General features: G+C 39.8%; 1 protein-coding gene across 4 annotated transcripts in view; it reads left to right on the top strand.

The window, feature by feature from the left end:
- The window catches only part of LOC133614516 (neurobeachin-like), a 726,573-nt gene that overhangs the window by 311,719 nt on the left and 397,354 nt on the right, over nucleotides 1–17,500 (top strand). For all 4 annotated transcript variants that reach the window (XM_061972518.1, XM_061972517.1, XM_061972519.1 and 1 more), the window contains 2 exons: nucleotides 196–323; nucleotides 13,743–13,804. In XM_061972518.1, coding sequence (XP_061828502.1) covers nucleotides 196–323; nucleotides 13,743–13,804 — 190 coding nt within the window. The remainder of the gene's footprint in view (nucleotides 1–195; nucleotides 324–13,742; nucleotides 13,805–17,500) is intronic.

The raw sequence follows: 17,500 nt of genomic DNA, 5'->3' as shown, positions 1-17,500 counted from the left end.
GTGCATACACATGATTTTTAGTTTTTTTAGCAACATAAACGCTCCCTTATGCGTAGCTGCATTGAACTGTACTGGTTTGGACATCTCGTTTTGGTTTTGTCTCGTCTAAAATGTGTCACTCACCTCTGCATGGGTGTGTGAAGGGTCCACACAAAAGCATTTGCTGGATATTATATTGTGGTTTCTCTGCTGCAGTATCACGTCAAAGCTGGAGAGGGCTTTGGAGAAGGTGGCACCGCTGCTGAGGGAGATCTTTGTGGACTTTGCACCCTTTCTGTCACGCACCCTGCTGGGCAGCCACGGACAGGAGCTGCTGATCGAAGGTACACAGCGAATACTTGTTTTACTCTACTATGCTGACACATGTATGGTCTCTAATAGGGGGGTCCCCAAACTTTTTTCACCAATCACCACTTCCAAGAAAAAAGGTCTCTTCAAGTACCAGCATAATGACCAATAATAAAATACACTAGCATAGTACGCCCAAGTATTCATTAAAAACACCTAAGCATGCAATAGCACACAAAAAACAAAAAACAGAAGTCTATTAGAACATAGCCAGTAACCAACATTACTGGTGCTTAAACGGCGTGCCAATTGGTGTAAAAAAAAGTATATATACATATATAATGTGTGTGTGTGTGTATATATATATATATATATATATATATATATATATATATATATATATATACACGCATATATATATATACACACATATATATATATATACACATATATAGGAATATACACATATATGAATACATACACCACCAAGAAAAAAGGTCTCTTCAAATACCAGCATTATGACCAACAATAAAATACAGTAGCATAGTACGCCCAAGTATTTATTAAAAACATCTAAGCATGCAATAGCACACGCTAGACATGCATAATAAGTGACCTTAATTGAGCATTATTGCAGTCTAAAAAACCAGAAGTGTATTGGAACATCAGTAACCAACATTACTGGTGCTTAAACGGTGTCCAAATTGGTGGGAAAAAAAGTATATTTATTTATATATACCCTGAAGGGAATAAGCGGTAGAAAATGGATGGATACATATATGTGTGTACGTGTGTGTGTATATACATAGTATATATACACATACATATGAATACATATATATATACATATATATGAATATATATATATATATATATATATATATATATATATATATATATATATATATATATATATATATATATATATATATACATATACATATATATGAATATGTGTGTATATATATACATATATATATATATATATATACATACATACATACATACACTTCCAAGAAAAAATGTCTCCAAGTACCACCATAAGGACCAACAATAAAATACTGTAGCATAGTACGCCCAAGTATTCATTAAAAACACCTAAGCATGCGATAGCACACAAGCTAGACATGCATAATAAGTGACTTTAATTGAGCATTATCGCAGTCTAAAAAAAACAGAAGTGTATTGGAACATATTCAGTAACCAACATTACTGGTGCTTAAACGGTGTCTCAATTGGTGGGAAAAAAATTATATTTGTTTATATATACATATATATGTGTGTACGTGTGTGTGTGTGTGTGTATATAGTATATATACACATATATATGAATACATATATATATATATATATATATATATATATATATATATATATATATATATATATATACACATACACTTCCAAGAAAAAAGGTCTCTTCAAGTACCACCATAATGACCAACAATAAAATACAGCAGCATAGTACGCCCAAGTATTCATTAAAAACACCTAAGCATGCAATAGCACACAAGCTAGACATGCATAATAAGTGACCTTAATTGAGCATTATTGCAGTCTAAAAAACAGAAGTGTATTAGAACATAGCAAGTAACCAACATTACTGGTGCTTAAACGGTGTGCCAATTGGTAAAAAAAAAAAAGTTATATATATATATATATATATATATATATCCATCCATCTTCTTCCGCTTATCCGAGATCGGGTCGCAGGGGCAGCAGCCTAAGCAGGGAAGCCCAGACTTTCCTCTCCCCAGCCACTTTGTCCAGCTCTTCACGGGGGATCCCGAGGTGTTCCCAGGCCAGCCAGGAGACATAGTCTTCCCAACGTGTCCTATATATATATATGTGTGTATATATATATATATATATATATATATGTATGTATTATGTATGTATGTATATGTATATGTGTGTGTGTGTGTGTGTGTGTGTGTGTGTGTGTTCTGGCAATGCTTACTTAATGGGGACATCGCTCTGTTTACACAGTCAGCTTTAGGGGACCTCTGACGGTATGGGGACAAAATAACAGGTCCCCTAAAGGAAAACCTTTTTAAATGATAGTCAGATCCATTCTGAAGATGCCTAAGGGATTTTTAAACTATGGCCCATAAAACATGTTTACTGGTTAGTTTGAGTGTGCGACATTTGCACAGCAGCCCCCTCATCGGGCTGTAGCTGGTACGTTTAAGTGGTGAAACTTCCTATAAGAGGACAGCTGTAGTGCTGTATTCTGAGGATCATGAGATATTTAATTTTTTTTTTTTTTTTTTTTTTTTAAATAATCCTCAGTAGTCACGTACAAATGTGTGTGAATTATGCAAAATTATTTAAATTTGGTCCCCATGAACCATATTAACTCTTTTTTTTCCCAGGGTCCCCAGTAAGAATGATCAGCACATTACTTCATCAATCCAGAGATTTAAAGACGTGTATGAGCTAACTGGGCAGTGGACATTTTACCTCATTTTTTTATGCCTCCACAACCTGTAGAAAGTGATGATCAAAAACTTGGTCCCCATTCCAAAATGATAACCTGTGTGTGTGTGTGTGTGTGTGTGTGTGTGTGTGTGTGTGTGTGTGTGTGTGTGTGTGTGTGTGTGTGTGTGTGTGTGTGTGTGTGTGTGTGTGTGTGTGTGTGTGTGTGTGTGTGCGGCCTCCAGGCTCCCCGACGAGACGCATAAATAATAACCCCATCTCTGATCGCTGCCAAAATGAGATCTTTTAACAAGAAGTTAAACCAATATTAGCTCCAGCGGTTTGTGCGGTGGATGAATGTGGACTAAAAATGAGAGGGTTTGATGCCACTTGACCCACTTCTTTGGAACATATTAGTTTCATGTGTTTTAAATGCATGCGTTACCTCACTCTGGCAAGTAAGACTTTGATTCATTTAATTTTCCTCTGTTTATTATTAGGCAGCTGCATGCATAGTTTAAAGGCGCCGTATTATAGTACCGTATTTTCCAGACTATAAGGCGCACTTAAAATAATTATTTTTTCTCAAAACTCGACGGTTCGCCTTATAACCCGATGCGCCTGATGTAAGGAATAAGTTTGGTTGAGCTTACTCACTTCGAAGCTATTTTATTTGGTACATGGTGTAATGATAAGTGTGACCAGTAGATGGCAGTCAAACATAAGAAATCAATCAATCAATTCCTTTTATTGTCATAAATAAGTGTAGACTGCACTATGATTGCAATATGTCTCAAGTACACAACACCAACATTTTATATGTTCCATTGAAAATATAGAACATTACACACGGCGCTCAAAAATCTATCAAAATGTTTTACTACGACTTTAGTAAGCTATGAAGCTGCACCGCTTGATGGATTGTCGGCGCATTAAACATACAAGTATTATTATGGTGTGTGTATTGCAGTGACGTGCGGTCATTAAATTGTTATATGTATTCAGTGATTATACTATAAAGTTATTTTCCATTTAACTTCACCAGTTTTAGATTATTTTTATTCAAAATCGCTGAATTTTCACATTTGCCGTTCAAATACTGAGAAGAGACTGTGCGGTGATCAGCAGCCAGTTGAGGCACGTCACTCAGTGCCTCAACATGGATTGCGCAATGACTCGGCTAACTGCTGGCCTGCTGTGCAGTGAGACCGTATTGCTATATGAATTATATTATACATTTCCATAGTTTAGTTAGCTGAGGTATTTAATGTACAGTGTATTTTGTCAACAACTGTATGTGTGTAACATATTTATTGTGCTGAGCAATCATAAAACTGCTGCGAAGACGCACTGGCTGATGCTCGCAGTAATCCCGCCTCCTGGTGCCGGTTAATGCACTCCCGACGGGAGCGCCACACCAACCAAAGCCACACCTAAACCCTCCACGTGCAAGACCGAATCCACCCAAAAAAACTTAACAAGAAGCCAAAAAGTGCAAAACCAACAATGCTCGCGCCAGAGGAGCCGTACGTGAATGACTGCAGGGACACAACATTAGGTACACCTGCAGACTGCAGCACGGATTTCATATTTCATTCATTCACAACTCCTCCAACACGAACACCACTGTTCCCGCACTTATAAGTAAAGGTAAGACCATAATAACGTTTTTTAATTAAATGTCCTTTTTTGTGTGCTACAGTTTGTATGTGTAAAGTTAAAGTTAAGTTAAAGTAGCAATGATTGTCACACACACACTAGGTGTGGTGAAATGTGTCCTCTACATTTGACCCATCCCCTTGATCACCCCCTGGGAGGTGAGGGGAGCAGTGGGCAGCAGCGGCGCCGCGCCCGGGAATAATTTTTGGTGATTTTAACCCCCAATTCCAACCCTTGATGCTGAGTGCCAAGCAGGGAAGAATGCTGGTATGAGCTTTTAAACATAACCCGTTAACTGCTGCCAATCAAATGGTGAATAAGATACTCTTTAGGGTTCATATGTTTGTAAATCTGACTGTGATGAAGTCAGTGCCTCACCAGTCATGAACCTCACCGCACGTCACTGGTGTATTGGGTAAGATATATTATCTGGCGGTTTGTTTCGCAATATTATGCAAAATAAACTTTTCTTACCCTTGGTACCTGCTGATCTGTATTTGGGATCTGCATAAATCCTGAAACATTGTGCTGGTCCGCGAGTCGATTAGCTTCTTATTTTTCTCTATTTTCTTGTTATGGGACATTCATCCTCTGCTGTTGCCATTTCTAATATAAAGTAGTGTAAAGTTCTTACTTATATATGTGAGTAAACTCGCCATGAAAGCGCTAAAACATACCGGTGTTGTGAGTTTACATTACTCACCCAAGGAAATTTAGTTATTAGAGTTCCGGTCGGACAGTTTTTCACGGGACACATTTCCTGTTGTTGTTGTTTCTGGATGAGGAGATGCTGCTCCGTTATTGATTGAAGTAAAGTCTGAATGTCATTAAAACAGTTAGCTCTAGAGATGTCCCATACTCTCTGAGCACTCCTGTGGGGAGTGCTCAGAGAGTATGGGGTATCGGACTGTCTGATTGTGGCAGTCCGCTCCCTGTATGATCAGTGCCAGAGCTTGGTCCGCATTGCCGGTAGTAAGTCGGACACGTTTCCAGGGAGGGTTGGACTCCGCCAAGGCTGCCCTTTGTCACCGATTCTGTTCATAACTTTTATGGACAGAATTTCTAGGCGCAGTCAAGGCGTTGAGGGGATCTGGTTTGGTGGCTGCAGGATTAGGTCTCTGCTTTTTGCAGATGATGTGGTCCTGATGGCTTCATCTGGCCAGGATCTTCAGCTCTCACTGGATCGGTTCGCAGCTGAGTGTGAAGCGACTGGGATGAGAATCAGCACCTCCAAGTCCGAATCCATGGTTCTCGCCCGGAAAAGGGTGGAGTGCCATCTCCGGGTTGGGGAGGAGATCTTGCCCCAAGTGGAGGAGTTCAAGTACCTCGGAGTCTTGTTCACGAGTGAGGGAAGAGTGGATCGTGAGATCGACAGGCGGATCGGTGCGGCGTCTTCAGTAATGCGGACGCTATATCGATCCGTTGTGGTGAAGAAGGAGCTGAGCCGGAAGGCAAAGCTCTCAATTTACCGGTCGATCTACGTTCCCATCCTCACCTATGGTCATGAGCTTTGGGTTATGACCGAAAGGACAAGATCACGGGTACAAGCGGCCGAAATGAGTTTCCTCCGCCGGGTGGCGGGGCTCTCCCTTAGAGATAGGGTGAGAAGCTCTGCCATCCGGGAGGAGCGCAAAGTAAAGCCGCTGCTCTTCCACATCGAGAGGAGCCAGATGAGGTGGTTTGGGCATCTGGTCAGGATGCCACCCGAACGCCTCCCTAGGGAGGTGTTTAGGGCACGTCCGACCGGTAGGAGGCCGCGGGGAAGACCCAGGACACGTTGGGAAGACTATGTCTCCCGGCTGGCCTGGGAACGCCTCGGGGTCCCACAGGAAGAGCTGTACGAAGTGGCTGGGGAGAGGGAAGTCTGGGCTTCCCTGCTTAGGCTGCTGCCCCCGCGACCCGACCTCGGATAAGCGGAAGAAGATGGATGGATGGATGGATGGATGTCCGGTAATATCGGACTGCCGATATTATCGGCCGATAAATGCTTTTAAATGTAATATCGGAAATTATCGGTATCGGTTTCAAAAAGTAAAATTTAAGACTTTTTAAAACGCCGCTGTACGGAGTGATACACAGAGTACAGGAGAAGTACAGAGTGCCAATAAACCTTAAAGGCACTGCCTTTGCGTGTCGGCCCAATTGCATAATATCTACGGCTTTTCACACACACAAGTGAATACATGTATACTGTATATACATGTGTATTTATTTTTTCAAAAAAATCAACACATTTAAAACCACACAAGTACGAATAATTGGTACCGTTGAGTACCAGTATCAATGACCAAGTATCCTATCAATTTATATGTGAAATGTAGCCATCCCTACTTTTACACAATTTTATTTCAAAAATTGAGAATTTCTACTTCCTGCAGGATAAATTGTCTGGTAATGCATACTTGCCAACCTTGAGACCTCCAATTTCGGGAGGTGGGGGGTGGGGGGTGGGTGCGGGGGCGTGGTTGGGGGCGTGGTTAAGAGGGGAGGAGTATATTTACAGCTAGAATTCACCAAGTCAAGTATTTCATATATATATATATATATATATATATATATATATCCCCGCGACCCCGAAGGGAATTAGCGGTAGTATATGGATGGATGGATGAATATATATATATATATATATATATATATATATATATATATATATATATATATATATATATATATATATATAATAAATAATTGACTTTCAGTGAATTCTAGCTATATATATATATATATATATATATATATATATATATATATAAAATAAATACTTGAATTTCAGTGTTCATTTATTTACACATATACACACACATAACACTCATCTACTCATTGTTGAGTTAAGGGTTGAATTGTCCATCCTTGTTCTATTCTCTGTCACTATCTTTCTAACCATGCTGAACACCCTCTCTGATGATACATTGCTGTGTGGCACGCACAAAAGTGCTTTCATCAAATGCACTAGATGGCAGTATTGTCCTGTTTAAGAGTGTCACAACATTGCTGTTTACGGCAGACGGACTGCTTTACTGTAGACGTTCTTTATATTGTGGGAAAGCGGACTCAGGTCCGCATGGAGCTGGAGGGGGCGTGACCTCCAGCTCCGCCTGAATTTCGGGAGATTTTCGGGAGAAAATTTGTCCCGGGAGGTTTTCGGGAGAGGCGCTGAATTTCGGGAGTCTCCCGGAAAATCCGGGAGGGTTGGCAAGTATGTGGTAATGTTGTCCCTGAGTTGAATTTTGTTAATCCATAAAAGGTAAAATCGAGTATTTTTGCAAATCGTGTTGCCAACTGTTGCTGAGGCTCATGGTTGGGGAGTGAGGAGGAGTCGTGTAGCAGAGCTTTGACAAGTGTGAAAATGTGTGTTGGCCTTTCACTCAAATCTGTCAGCAAACTGACCAAGCTGACAAACTGGAGAGCGGAGCACGCGGGTTGTCAGTACGCCCCGCCTCCCCCGCGTCATCAACAAGGTGCTACCTTCTCTACTTCCGAGATGTGCGACCGCACGTGGAATGGCAAATATTTGTCTAATCGCTGCTAATCTTTACCAGTCGCGGTGTTTGCCAAACTCCTGACTTCCGTCTCTTGCAGGCTCCTGCGTAGCACACAGTCCAAATACTGTGCAGTGCAAAGGCGCTCCATTTAGCTGTAATTACCAGCCATCCATCACTCCTAAGATTACCCGGGGTCGAGCCCCCCCTCGTGCCCCTTGTGCCCTTTTTTACCCCACCCTCGCCCCTCACTTCCCTTGCCTCCCCCGCTGCAGACGTGCGGTCTCGGCTGCAATTACGCTGAGTGCACCCTGAGCTCGGAGCCCGCAGCTTTAGGCCTTTCCCCCCCGAACACTGCCGCTGTTGTGACGGCCGCCGCCTGCCTGCGCGCCGTCCCCCTACGTGGCACGTCAGCCCCCACAATGCCACATTCACCCCGGCGCCGTTTACAGGAAAGGACTGGCAGGCCGTGTTTAAAATAGAAGGCATTTAGTTTGTCCACCAGCGCGAGGCCGGGGTCAGCTGGCCACCTGACTCCCGCGTCACAGCGGACTGACTTATGTGGCGGCGTGTCAGCGCTGTAACAAGAGGTCGGCCATGGCGGCCCCCCTGTACAAGGGAAGGGTCACTTCCTTCCTTTACTTTGTATGCTCCTTTAGCATACAAGAGGACATCTAAACGAGCGCATTTCATCATATGCACATCAAAAAGTCAGTGTTCAAAAACAAGAAAAAAAAAAATACAAAAATTAGGGGCATTTTGCTTGAACTAAGTAAACTTATCTGCCAATAGAACAAGAAAATTCAGCTTGTCAAGACTTTCCAAAACAAGTAAAATTAAAGCTGCAAGCAGCGATGGACGGGACCGACTTTGACGGCACATAAAATCCAAACCGGAGCAGTAATTAAAACTCTTTGGTCAACTTTTAATCAGAAGGGTTCAATCTCTCTCCTGTGCTAGTTTGAAGCCGACACGACAAACGCGCTCAGAGGAGATAATTTTTCATATGCACATCAAAAAGTCAGTGTTCAAAAGCAAGAAAAAAAAAATACAAAAATTAGGGGTATTTTGTTTGAACTAAGCAAAATTATCTGCCAATAGAACAAGAAAATTCAGCTTGTCAAGACTTTCCAAAACAAGTCAAAAAATTTAAGCTGCAAGCAGCGATGGACGGGACCGACTTTGACGGCACATAAAATCCAAACCGGAGCAGTAATTAAAACTCTTTGGTCAACTTTTAATCAGAAGGGTTCAATCTCTCTCCTGTGCTAGTTTGAAGCCGACACGACAAACGCGCTCAGAGGAGATAATTTTTGAAAAAAAGTGACCGGTTTTTACAAAACTTTTGTTTTGAAGGGGGAATTGCAAACTTCCTGTTGATTTTTGCTTTGGGTTGTCAATATATGAAATGTAGGTCTAAGTGAGACCTACATAAAAGTTTTTGTTTCATGTCTCTAAGACATTCCTATTGGAAGTTACAGGCAGTTTGTCTGAGTTTTCTTCCTAGGAGCAGTTCTGTCAGTGTTTTCTTCCTAGGGGGCGCTAGAGCGCAATTTTGAGTTTTGGGATTGTTTTTTTTTTATTAGATAGCAATTTTTGCCAGTCCTAATAATACCTGGGATTTATAAAAGCGCTTTTCTAAGTACCCAAAGTCGCTTTACATGTAGAACCCATCATTCATTCACACCTGGTGGTGGTAAGCTACTTTCATAGCCACAGCTGCCCTGGGGTAGACTGACGGAAGCGTGGCTGCAATTTGCGCCAACGGCCCCTCCAACCACCACCTATCATTCATCATTCAATTCACCGGTGTGAGCGGCACCGGGGGCAAAGGGTGAAGTGTCCCGCCCAAGGACACAACGGCAGCGATATTTGGATGGTAAGAGGCGGGGAGCGAACCTGCAATCCTCAGGTTTCTGGCACGGTTGCTCTACCCACTACGCCATGCCGCCCCAAGTCCTGATGTGTGTGTCCAGTTTGGTGCGTTTTGAAGCATGTTAAAGGGGTCAAATTACAGCTCAAAGAGGCAAAAGTGACAGTTTTTACTAAACTTTTGTTTTGAAGGGGGAATTGCCAACTTCCTGTAGATTTTGGATGTCAATGAATGAAATCTAGGTCTAAGTCAGACCTACATAGAGGTTTTTATTTAATGTCTCTACGACATTCCTACCGGAAGTTACAAGCAGTTTTGTCTGTTTTTTCCTAGGGGGCGCTAGAGCGCAATTTTGAGTTTTGGGGTTTTGGTTTTTTTATTAGATGGCAATTTTTGCCAGTCTTGATGTGTGTGTCAAATATGGTGAGTTTTGAAGCATGTTAAGAGGGTCAAATTACAGCTCAAAGAGGCGGCCGAATAATAATAATAAAACCTTACAATTACAAAAGGGTCCTCTGTCCCAAAAGGACATTGCGGTCCCTAATTAGGTAACCTCAATGAACCCAAAAATACCTTAAAATAAGTATATTCTCACTAATAACAAGTGCACTTTTCTTGGTAGAAAAAAAAAGCCCTTTTTGCTCAATATGTTTAAAAATATTCTTAAATGAAGTAAATGCTATTGCCATTGTCTTGACATAATGATATGCGCTCGGCATCATGATTTTATTTTCATGCTTGAAGTAAGAAATGATTACTTTAAAAAAGTAGTTTTATACTTGTGAGTGTTGATGAGACAGATTTGCAACAGTTGATATTCTAGTTTCAAGCATGTTTTACTCAATATAGGTCATCAAATCTCAGCAACAAGCTGTAATATCTTACTGAGATCATTTAGGACCAAAACCCTTAAAACAAGTAAAACACTCTAACATAAAATCTGCTTAGTGAGAAGAATTATCTTATCAGACAGAAAATAAGCAAATATCACCCTTATTTGAGATATTTAATTTTACTTAGATATCAGTTTTTGCAGCGTGGGCTGCATTTATTCACTCTTGCAATATTGACATGGATCTATTTGGCCTTCGTGGACATTGCAGCACACAATGAAGACATTACAGCCCATAATATTGTTTTTTTATGATTGACAGCCTGTCACTCAGTGTACGTCTTCTCCTCTCAGCCTCTTTTCTCAGCATTAATGACTTCACTTTGAACTCTGCCGAGTAAATGGCAGCACAGTTGTGGATGAAAACAGACGTTCTTTCTGCAAATTAGCTTTTCACACCTCGCCCTGCTCTCATTACAATGTTGCCTGCCTCTATGCAGGTGTCTAAAAAGTGTGTGTGTGTGTTGCTATTTTAATCACGGTTATAATTTTCCAATGTGTGAACGATAATCACAATTTGATACGCACAAGCAAAGGCTGAAGTGCTTTTTTTGTGGTTCCATAGTCATTTACCCTTATTAATCCTTAGACTTTTTTTTTTATTTGAATTGACATTTTGTTACTCGAAATCTCACAAATGTCCTAAATCGGGGGTCAGCAACCCGCATGTGGCTCTTTAGTGCCACTTGAGTGGCTCCTTGGAGCATTTTTAAAAAAGGATTGGAAATGGAAAAAGATAGGGGGAAAACATTTTTTCTTTTTTTTTTTAGTATGTTTTTTTGTTTGAGGACAAACATGACACAAACCTTCCCAATTGTAAGTACGTCCACTGTTTAATATGTTTGTGTGCATGCTTCACTGATGAGAGTATTTGGTGAACATCGTTTTGTCCTACTAATTTTGGCGGTTCATGAACTCACCATAGTGTGGACTGTGGCGCAACAGTTTGTTTACATGTCAAATCTCCCACTCCTTTGTCTCATTTTGTCCACCAAACATTTTATGCTGTGCGTGAATGTTGATGTTATTGACTTGTGTTTAGTGCTAATCAGGCATAGTAGGTCACTGCATTACTGCAAGCTAGTCAATGCTAACATGCAATTTAGGCTAGCTGTATGTACATATTGCATCATTACGCCTCGTTTGTAGGTATATTTGAGCTCATTTAATATCCTTTACTTTTATCCTTTTGTATATAATTAAATTTTGCATGTCTCATGACATATTGTCTGTATGTAATATTGACTGCATTTCAGATAGTTGTCTGTGTGCCATGTTGTTCCAGACCACAGCAAACATTACCTAGCTTGCCAAAGATTGTGATAAATTCCTTAGAACATGGGTGTCAAACTCTGGCCCCCCGTGTAATTTCATTTGGCCCTTGAGGCAATATCAAATTAACACTAGAGCTGGCCCGTCAATTATATACAGCGGCAGTGCCGCGGTAACACCGCATTCACCGCTAATTCCCAAATTTCAGTGCCCCTCCCGAAAAACGTCACGTCCGCTTTTCAGCCAGTCCGAGTGCTGGCCTAGTCACGTAAAATGTACGGCTTCTGCACGCACACACAAGTGAATGCAACGCATACTTGATCAACAGCGATACAGGTTACACTGAGGGTGGCCGTATAAACAACTTTAACACTGTTAGAAATATACGCCACACTGTGAACCCACACCAAACAAGAATGACAAACACATTTCGGGAGGACATCCGCACCGTAACACAACATAAACACAACAGAACAAATACCAAATAATAATAACAAACCCTTTGCAGCACTAACTCTTCCGGGACGCTACAAGGTGCGTGTGTGTGTGTGTGTGTGTGTGTATATTTTGTAGCGTCCCAGAAGAGTTAGTGCCAAAAAGGGTTCTGGGTATTTGTTCTTGGTATTTTTTATTTGTATTTAAAAAAAAAAAAAATTTATTTAATTTATTTATTTATTTATTTTTGTCATAAAAAATACAATCATGTGTGCTTACGGACTGTATTCCTGCAGATTGTATTGATCTATATTGATATATAATGTAGGAACCAGAAATATTAATAACAGAAAGAAACAACCCTTTTGTGTGAATGAGTGTGAATGAGTGTAAATGGGGGAGGGAAGTTTTTTGGGTTGGTGCACTATATTATGTATCTTATGTTTTCTTTATGTTGATTTAATTAATTTTTTTAATTTTTTTTAAATTTAATTTCTTTTCGGCCCGGTACCAATTGATCCGGTGGTTGGAAACCACTGGTCTACATAACATGTAATGGTGGTTATTTGGTCAAAATGTTGCATAGATTATGTTTTACAGACCATCTTCAAGCTGCTTTCAGGATGCATCGTTTTGTGGGCGGTCCTATTTACGTGGCTTTTACTTTTAACCTAAAGCGCTTCACTTTTTCCAAATTGTGTTATGTTACAGCCGTATACCAAAATGGAATAAATGTATTTTGTCCTCAAAATTCTACACAAATTTTACAAATGTATTTAAAAACTAAAAATCACAAGCCCTAGGGTATGTGCATCCTTTGCTCAATACTTTGTAGATGGACCGTTGGCAGCAATTACGGCCTCAAGTCCGCAATGTACAGAGACATACTGGATGAAAACCAAAAAAACTGCCCAAAGATAGCTTGTGGCATCGTATTCAAAAATATTTAAAGCTGTAATTGCTGCCAAAGGTGCATCTACAAAGTATTGAGCAAAGCACATTAATTTTAGACTAAATAAAAAAATAAATAAATAAATGTTTTCACATTATGGGGTATTGTGTACAGAATTTTAAGGACAAAATGGCAGTAACATAACAAAATGTGGAAAAAGTCGCTTTATGACGCGAGGGCAATTCATTTTTATAGACTATGTGGGTAAGACAGAAATGTATCAATACAACTTGGGGAGCATTTTAGCCTGCTTACTTGTCACACAAGTGTAAAAAGAAGTTAACCACAGCTATAAAGACGTAGAAACAAAACACGTGTTTTAACTTCAAGGACAAATCTGCGTCTGACTTGTCACGCAAGTGTAAAAAGAAGTGAAGCAGTGCTGCTAGTCAAACTAAGAAATCGCCTCACTCGGTTTACTAGGGGAGGTTGTGTGTGACGCAAGTTAACTAATCGTGTTTTTCCCTCCAGGTCTGGTGTGCATGAAGTCCAGCACGTCCGTCGTGGAGCTTGTCATGCTGCTTTGTTCCCAGGTGAGTGACCAAAAAAAATAATCTTTGTCCAACTCTGCTACCACTGCTCATCTTATCTTTGTGTTTATGCAAAAAGTTCCGAGCGCGTGGGTGACTGATTACCTCCGAGCCTTCTTGTTTGGAGCGAGGTCATAGCCCCGATGTAGCAGTGAGATATTTAACATACCTTCTGTCAGCCCATCAGTCTTGAGGCCATGAGGAAGCCATTACTTGGTGCCTCTTTGTGGGCGCAGACAGGAGAAGGTGGACCGTCGCTCCGTGCTACCTCGCAGCCCCAAAGTCCTCTCCAGCTGCGCGCTCTCGGCCTCCTTGTGCATGAAGGCTGTTATTTACACGCTCTCCTCCAAATGGGACAGCCCGCGTTGAGTTATTGAAGGCTCCTCTTTCTGAGGCTTTATTGCACGTGAGAGCATCAACATACTAAGGGGACTGGGTCCACCCCTCCACCCCCACCACCTCCTCGTTCCTGAGATAGCATTACCGCTGTGGGTCTAGGCCCTGAGAGGCTCTGGGGATGAAACTTAGACCGAGGTATCCATCAAACCACGAGGTCCTTCAAGCTCAACCTAAAAGCTGCTCGTCTTTTGACGGCCTTGCACGAGCTGCTAATAGTATTTTTTACTCCAAATTAATGATTTGATTTGCGATTTTTTAATTTCACTCATAAATGCATACCTTTATCTTTATGTTCTTTATTGTCATTGCACAAGTACAACAAAACTATGTTTTCAGCTCAAACCCGTTCAAGATTAGACAAACAAACAGTGTACAGGGTTAGAGAAAAGGAACGCTGATGGGTCGCCACGAGGCGCCCCGTAAAAGGTGGGAAAAAGGTAAAACGCTGGGGAAGAAGATGAGTAAAAAAAATGCAATCTAGACTGGGCTCCTAAGGGGGACTAGTCTGTAGTGGGGAAAAAAAACTCCATGCCATGCACACATAAACATGTTGCATTTAATCACGACAAAAGGGGGGGATGTGGGCCCCTGGAGGTCGACTGCTGCTATGAAGCGCTGCCAGCCGTCCATCACCTGCGCAAATAACGAGTGAAGAAAGACATGTTACTTTTAGACTGTTAATCAACATATTATTGTCTCAAGATGCCACTCATTTGAAAAATATGCAACAATTCACTTTAATGCAGACAGACTCTAGAGCGTTAGTCTACATCATGCGCTTAAACTGAAGAAATAATCTTTAAAAACTATAGTGTTTATAATGTAATCATACTATAGAATAATAATGCAAGTGAACATTTAAAACGAAAAATAAAATTAACTTTATTTCTCTGCACTGTAAAATCATAATTGGAAAGTAAATAACTAAATAAACACAAAAACATATTTTTTATTTTTTCCTCCAAACTTGTGGTTTGTTTTGCGATTTTTAAATTTCACACATATAAATGCATAAAACAGCGCAAATAACGAGTGAAGGAAGACACATTTAGACTGTTAATCAACATATTCTTGTCTCAAAGTGCCACTCATTTGAAAAATATGCAACAATTTACTTTAATGCAGACAAACTCCAGCGCTTTAGTCCACGTCATGCGCTTAAACTGAAGAAATAACCCTCAAAAATTATCATTTTTATAATGTAATCATAGTATATAATAATAATGCAAGTAAGCATTTAAAACGAATAATAAAATTAACTTTATTTCTCTGCACTGTAAAATCATAATTGGAAAGTAAATAACTATCCTAAATAAACAAACACAAAAACATATTTTTTATTTTTTTCTCCAAACTTATGATTTGATTTGCGATTTTTAAATTTCACACATATAAATGCATAAAACAGCGCAAATAACGAGTGAAGGAAGACACATTTAGACTGTTAATCAACATATTCTTGTCTCAAGGTGCCACTCATTCGAAAAATATGCAACAATTCACTTTAATGCAGACCGACTCCAGAGCGTTAGTCTACATCATGCGCTTAAACTGAAGAAATAACCCTCAAAAACGATTATGTTTATAATGTAATCATACTATAGAATCATAATGCAAGTAAATATTTAAAATTATATTAACTTTATTTCTCTGCACTGTAAAATTGTGATTGGAAAGTAAATAACTGTTATCCTGAATAAATAAACAAACAAAAAAAAAGACTTATTTTTGTAAGCAAAAAAATATTTTTAATAAATATTGACCATCTTAAAGTATTTGTTTTGCCCTGTTAGAAAAACGAGGTCAGGCGTTGTCTTTTTGTTTATCACCATCACATGATCACAGCAATCCCGCTCTTTTGTCCGTGTTGATGGGCTCGTATTGCCCATCCGATTTGAAGCTGAAACGGGACATTTGGCTTTGTAATCATATTTTCTTCCTCCTAATTTTTGTTACTTTGCGGAACTTCTCACTGGCGAGTAGCTAGTCTCTCTTGCTCTCCGCCCACTTCGACAACGATTGTGAATGACTGAGAGCGATGCACAGACTGAGACCTCTTTCTGCCTATTTGAGGCGAGGAAGAAATGCGAGGCTCAACAATTCTGATTGGCGAACGTGTCTGTCACTCAAATGCCGGTGACGACAGAGAAAAAAACCTCAGCCTCTTGCGGTTACGTTATCGCACTAATCTAAATGTCGATTCGATTGTCGATTAATCAAGCAGCTCGACAGTGGACTTTTGTTTTTGCTCTATTTCTTTTGTCAGAGTTGCACATTTCGAAAAAAAATGCCTTTTGATGCAAAACCCAAATGTCCACTGCAGAATACTGTAATAAGACAAGCAAACTTTCTGTATTCAATCTATTTATTTAATCATACATTTTAACCCTCCTGTTATTGTACAGGAAATCCTGTTTTTTTTTGTCCTTGTTTCTTTTTTGCCTTCTGTGAAACAGCCTACTGCTGCTTCCGGTCTGCTCTAATTAGTAATAGTTATAGTGACCCTGCTGAAACATGTTCAAATCTGTGTAACATTTATATTTAAATGATCAGTATTATTAGGTAGGGATGTAACAATAAACAATTATGATGACCATGTTAAAACTCCTGACAGTTAGTATTATCGTTCTGAATTAAAATTATTGAAAAACTGTGACTGATAACTGCACTTCGGTGCGCCAGCTCACGAGCTTAAATGCTAACATGAAAATGAAATAGTCGCCTCTTACCCCATTAAAAAACATACCCTAATTTATGTAAATATGTGTGTGTGTGTGTGTATATATATATATATATATATATATATATATATATATATATATATATATATGTGTGTATATATATACAGGTAAAAGCCAGTAAATTAGAATATTTTGAAAAACTTGATTTATTTCAGTAATTGCATTCAAAAGGTGTAACTTGTACATTATATTTATTCATTGCACACAGACTGATGCATTCAAATGTTTATTTCATTTAATTTTGATGATTTGAAGTGGCAACAAATGAAAATCCAAAATTCCGTGTGTCACAAAATTAGAATATTACTTAAGGCTAATACAAAAAAGGGATTTTTAGAAATGTTGGCCAACTGAAAAGTATGAAAATGAAAAATATGAGCATGTACAATACTCAATACTTGGTTGGAGCTCCTTTTGCCTCAATTACTGCGTTAATGCGGCGTGGCATGGAGTCGATGAGTTTCTGGCACTGCTCAGGTGTTATGAGAGCCCAGGTTGCTCTGATAGTGGCCTTCAACTCTTTTGTGTTTTTGGGTCTGGCATTCTGCATCTTCCTTTT

This window comes from Nerophis lumbriciformis, linkage group LG17 (assembly GCF_033978685.3).
Source record: "Nerophis lumbriciformis linkage group LG17, RoL_Nlum_v2.1, whole genome shotgun sequence".
Classification (NCBI taxonomy): Eukaryota; Metazoa; Chordata; class Actinopteri; order Syngnathiformes; family Syngnathidae; genus Nerophis; species Nerophis lumbriciformis.
Note: the sequence above shows the minus strand (reverse complement) of the source record. Positions and strands in the feature narration are given on the sequence as shown.